A 5,400-nucleotide genomic window follows, 5' to 3' on the forward strand; every position below is an offset into this window, starting at 1 on the left:
GTGTATGTGGTGTGTGTATGTTATAGTATGTGTATGTGTGATGTGTGTGTGTGTGGTGTGTGTGTGTGTGGCGTGTGTATGTGTGGTGTATATATGGTGTGTGTACGTATATGTGTATGGTGTGTGTATGTGGTGTGTGTGTGTGTTATGGTGTGAGTGTATATGTTATGGTGTGTGTGTGTGGATGGTGTGTCTATGTGCATGGTGTGTGAGTGTGTGGAGTGTGGGACTCCCAGAAAGGAGAAACACTGCAGTCAGGGCAGCGCGCCAACCTCCCGGCTCTGGGCTCTCCATTAGCTCTCCCCTTCCCCAGGTGTTCTCAGGAATCTTCAGGAAGGGGCTGCCCCTCCTCCCAGCCTTGTCCCCAGCTGGCAGGGACACAGGCACCAGGAGGCCCTGGTAGACAGACCTGGTGACTGAATGGCTGAAGGAAGGAGGCTAGAAAACCCTTCGAGAACAGGAGACCCTCAGTCACTGCAGGGTGACTTCACATCCTTTCTCTGACCCAGGTTCCTCCGATTACACGACTTTCCAATATTCCCAAAGTGAGAAGAACTAAACGGCCTGTGCACACAACGTCAGGACACAGCAGGCGCTCCTCCTGGGATGGTGACAGACTCTCCTGAGCTTTTCCCCGGGATCACTTCCACCCCACGCAGAGGCTCCTTTAGGACACTCAAACCACGCAAGCTTCCAGCAGATGCTCACAATCACCAACGTACCTTTTCACATTTCTAGTCCCAAATGTCTTGTGCTTCCCTTCAGTCGATTCTATCAGGCTGTCATCAGTCTGTCCCTTAATGATGTGCATTTGCACAGCCCTGTCTCCCACTGGTGTTGAGCTCTTCACTCACTTAGGGAGAAAAAGAAGGAACACAGCTACAACGAGTCAGCTCAGCCACATGCTTGAGGCCGGTCGGTTTCTTCCACAAAAGAATATTTACCATCTGCCTACGACCCTTGCTCCCTGCTATGAGCAGCTGAGTCCTATTTCTTTTCAAGATTATATTTTATGACTAAGGGGGAAAAGGTACAGGAAAGGCAATGTTTCTTTTGGTCACAAGAACTACCTTCAGTAAAAATCATATTTCAAAGATTCTATTTTACCCTATTGCAATGTTTCCTTGCATTCTGTTGGTTAAACAATCTTTTGGTAATCCACAGTTTTGGTTGTTTTTGTTTTGTTTAACTTTAAGAGACTACACTCCAGTGAAAAAGAATAGCTCAAAAGTATCTTCCCATTTCAGAAAAGTCAACGAATGCTACAAAGTAAATGGCGTTGAGGAGAAGACCATCTCCCCAGTATCGGCTCCAAAACTTATCCCAAACCTTTTGTTTCCATCAGCAGAGAGAATCAGCACTCGGGGCCCATGACAGCACCACTTATTCTGAAACGCCTCGTGTTAATCTGTGTTCTGGAGCCAGATGATTTTTGTGACTTTTCATCAAAGCAAAGAAAACAGCAACAAGGGACATCCCTCAGCTGCAGACCTTCACGACATTCAACCAGCTTTATCTGGACTAAGAAATGCAATTGTTCTCAGGAGAAGAAGGAGGGGAAAGTAAAACTGACACGCATGCTTTCACATTGTCACATTTTGAACTTGGGTCTCTCACCACATTTACAGTTTTTAAAAAAAAGCTAAAATAAACAAAAGGCTTCTGTCTTGCCAGACCCTAATTTACTCACCAGTAGGATCTAGGGGTGATTTATGACTTGCCTGAGTTGAAATAAAAGTAACCCCCAAACTGAACAAAGATCAGATGCCAAACACAATAGTTTCTCCAGGGTCTTCACCTGGAATCTTCCTGAAGGTCTTGTGCACTCTGTAATCTTATTAATGAGACTTCTTGGTGGAACAAATAATCTATAAATGATGTCGGAAACTAAATTAATTAAAGTTGGCCCCAAGTACATGCATCACCATAGAAAATATGTTTTAATCTACTAATTGCTACCATATTAATAAATAAATGGCATCCTAAGGTTGTTTTTGCTACTCAGTCACTCAGTCATGTCCGGCTCTTTGTGACCCCACGGACTGCAGCACACCAGGCTTCCTCATCCTCCACTATCTCCCAGAGTTTGCTCAAACTCATATCCATTGAGTCAGTGATGCTATTTAACCATCTCATCCTCTGCCACCCCCTTCTTTTCTTGCCTTCATTATTTCCCAGCATCAGGATCTTTTCCAATACCAGGAGAAAAATCATTAAGCCATTCTAAAAGAGGGCAGGCAGTTTCCTTCAGACTGCTGACTTCTCTTAAGATAAACGATCAAGCTCCATCTGTTACTACAGAATCTTTAAATACTTGCAAGACCCCTAACTACAGAGTAGGACACACTCTGAAGCCACTCCCTTGGGTTAGATGGATTAATGCCCATATTTTGTTAAAAGTACTTCAAGTAAGTAAAAATAGGTCAGAAAAAGGGGAAAGGGAGAATACTCAATTCTTTCCTGGTGCTCTACACTACACTAAGGCATCATAACAAGCAAGCCTCTCTCAGATCACAGACATTTATACCCAGAAGGACCACTCCCTCACTTTCTCCTCTGGGCTGGAGCCCCCACGAGCACAGCTGGTCTGTGGGCAACATCAGTGTGCATAATTTTGCCACAGGAGGTTCACTTTGAAATGGGATGACTTTTTGTAGGATTATCCTCGTCATCCCCTTAAACTTGGCAAACCTTGTTTTTTTTATCTTACATCCTTTCGTCATATGTATGCCTGCACACACACGTGCACACACATGCTCACATGTGCACGCATGCACAGGGGCTGGCCCCACTGGCTTACTCCCCCTTCCTGACTCCCTCCCGGCGCACTGTGGGTCTGGGTAAACCCCGACCCCAAGGAGTTCAGGCTGACTTCAGCTGGAGTCCAGAGATCTGGGGCTAGATTCGAGCCACACTGAGGCTGCACTTGGGCTCCCCTTACCCATTGGCACTATCGTAGCTTGCACTGTGGTGCAGGAAGTGTGGTTACAACTTCCACCCCTCAAAACAAGGAGGAAAAATTCACGACAGGTTGGCCTAGGCTGCGTCTCTGAGGATGGCTTTTGTAGTCCAAAAGGCAAATTGCCTTGTGCAAAAAAAAAAAAAAAAAAAAATTCTGTTCATGCCAATTTCAAGTACTTTTTTCACTTTAAAGGCATTCACCCATATGCCCGATTTCCTTCAACTACAATAAGAGGTTTTTTAGGGGACACTCTCCCCTTCATCCTCTCTCTGCCTCTCGTTTCTGGTGTGGGTGGCAGCTGCCGTTTGATCTGCCCGTGGGCTCTGATTTGTTTCATGTTTCAGCCAAAGATGAAGACTGCTCTGTAATTCCAAGCAGATGGGCCGAGGAGCGCAACCCTGTAATTACACCTCTCTTTCTCTGGCCCTCGAACTGCGAGTCTTCCAACCTGACTTTGAAAGTCTTGGATTGCTGGGGTTCTGGGTACACCTTGGCCATCTGGCAGGTCTGGCCCAGCCCAACTGGTTCACAGGGCCCTTGGAGCTGTGTTGCCCACGCCGCCTGTCTGAGCAGGATGACAGAGAAAACAGCCGCTCAGGGCTCCCAGGGTGCTGCCTCTGCCTCTCCTAGATGGTCTGAGGGGTCACTGCCTGACGGCCTTCTGAAGCTGGATCAGAAACCTAGAGGCCCCAAGAGTGCTGACCTGCTGATCTGACGTGCAGAGGTCATGGTGGGTGTGGAGACAGGAGAGCTCTGCTCCTGGTGGACACTCAACTAAAGGGCCAGGCGTTCACCTGTAAGGAAAGCTGACCCAGGACATCTGGATCAGCACACGTGCTTGCCACCACCCAGCCCCACAAGTCCGCCTTCCCAGCCCGGAGCAATGCTGTCTTACTTTCTTTAGTGCAATTTCTGGAGCATTTGTAAAGCCTGCTGCTCTCTAGCTCGGGGTTTACTGGGGCCGCTGAGAACATGTGACACACGAAGCAGAAACAAAACCCACGAGAGCAGGAGAGAAGCAAGCTCAGGTTCCGGAGAACTTAGGGGACTAGTTTTAATTACTGCCCCTCTGTTGCTGCGAGGACCCCACTCCCTGAAAATGCCTCCAGAGAACCTACCGGTCCACCTGGGACAGACCCCTCCCCAGCCCCTTAAAACACTCGTTCTCCGAGGAGCGCGCAAGAACACCCAAGCTGCTTTCCCCCTGAATTGATCACAGTCCTCTGTACGGTCCCCTCAAAGCCTGGAGCTCAGCGCTAGCCCCCTGCGCTCTGACACTCTGTGAAGGGCGCACACCCAGCGGGTACTTGACGGCTTGTAGTCCGAAGCCCCGCGAAGTGGACACAAGTGTCGTGGGACCTGGACGGAAAGTCCGAGCGCGCGCCCTCCCAGAGAGCGCGGCCGACGCCCGGGAACGCGAGCCTCTTCCAGGGCGCCCAGGATGGGGCTGTGCCTGGCCGTGGGGTCACCTCGGTTCTAGGGAGTCCCCGCGGGGACACCCTCGGCTGCCGCCCCCCCACCCCCACCCCCGGACTCACCGTGAAGCAAGAGGGCCGGGAACAGGGATGTGAGCAGGAGGCGGCGCACACAGGACATCTCCGGGCCTCCTCCGGGACCGCCCGCGCGCGCCGCACCGCTCGCCGTCCGGGGACCCAGCTCCCCGGGACCCGCCCGCAGCCCGGGCGGCGCGGCCCGGCGGCGCGGGGACAGGGCCAGGCACGCTTCAGGCGGCCGCCGCGTGCCCCATGCCCGGCCTGGCCCCTCCGCTCCCGGCCTTCCGCCCCGCGACCGGCCCTGCGCGCCCGGCCGCCCCGCGCCCGCCCGGCCGCCGCCGCCGCCGCTCCGAGCTGCACTGGCCGCCGCTGCTATGCCTCTTCATATTTCCAGGGCGCCGCCGCGGGAAGAGGCAAGGCGGGGCCTGGCGGGGGCGGGGCGGGAACGGGGCGGGGCCTGGGAATGGCCAGGGGCGGGACGGATCAGGGGCGGGGCCTGAACGGGGCGGGGCGATTGGAAGGGGCTAGATGGGGCGGGGCCTGGAGGGAGGAGCGAGAACGGGGGATGAATGGGGCGGGGCGATGGGCGGGGCGATAGGGCGGGGCCTAGGGGGGCCGGGGAGCCTCCGGACCCCTTGCAGGACTAGAAGGGCGCTGGGCTCCGCAGGCCCTGCTCCGCCCCATCGCCGCCCCTTAGCTCCCTTCCCCTCCCCTGTCCCGCCGGCTCTCCCCTCATCGTCTGCCTCCTCGCCGCGCTCCTCCTCTCAAACCTCATCCCCTCTCCTCCCCCAGGCCTGTCCCCCTTCCCTCCTCCTCGACTCCCACTCTAAGACAGGTTCTCCTGCAAGGGTTTCACAGCTCTAGGCCCGGGACCCCCTCCCGAAAGGGGGAACACATGTGTCTTCCCGTCCCTGCCCGCACCACTCCGGGCAGCTCTGGACCGGT

The 5,400-nt window shown here is 53.7% G+C and overlaps 1 protein-coding gene across 2 annotated transcripts in view; it reads right to left on the reverse strand.

Moving 5' to 3' along the window:
• Window positions 1-4,724, reverse strand: part of APCDD1 (APC down-regulated 1) — a 33,224-nt gene extending 28,500 nt beyond the window's left edge. The window contains exon 1 of one of the 2 annotated variants that reach the window (XM_040264617.1): window positions 4,501-4,724. In XM_040264617.1, coding sequence (XP_040120551.1) covers window positions 4,501-4,558 — 58 coding nt within the window. In that variant the 5' untranslated portion in view covers window positions 4,559-4,724. Of the gene's footprint in view, window positions 1-3,665; window positions 3,818-4,500 lie in introns of those variants that run through there. The other variant, XM_040264618.1, reaches the window with a different exon arrangement.
• Window positions 4,725-5,400: the final 676 nt, after the last annotated feature.

Source organism: Oryx dammah, unplaced genomic scaffold (assembly GCF_014754425.2).
Source record: "Oryx dammah isolate SB20612 unplaced genomic scaffold, SCBI_Odam_1.1 HiC_scaffold_22, whole genome shotgun sequence".
Taxonomy (NCBI): Eukaryota; Metazoa; Chordata; class Mammalia; order Artiodactyla; family Bovidae; genus Oryx; species Oryx dammah.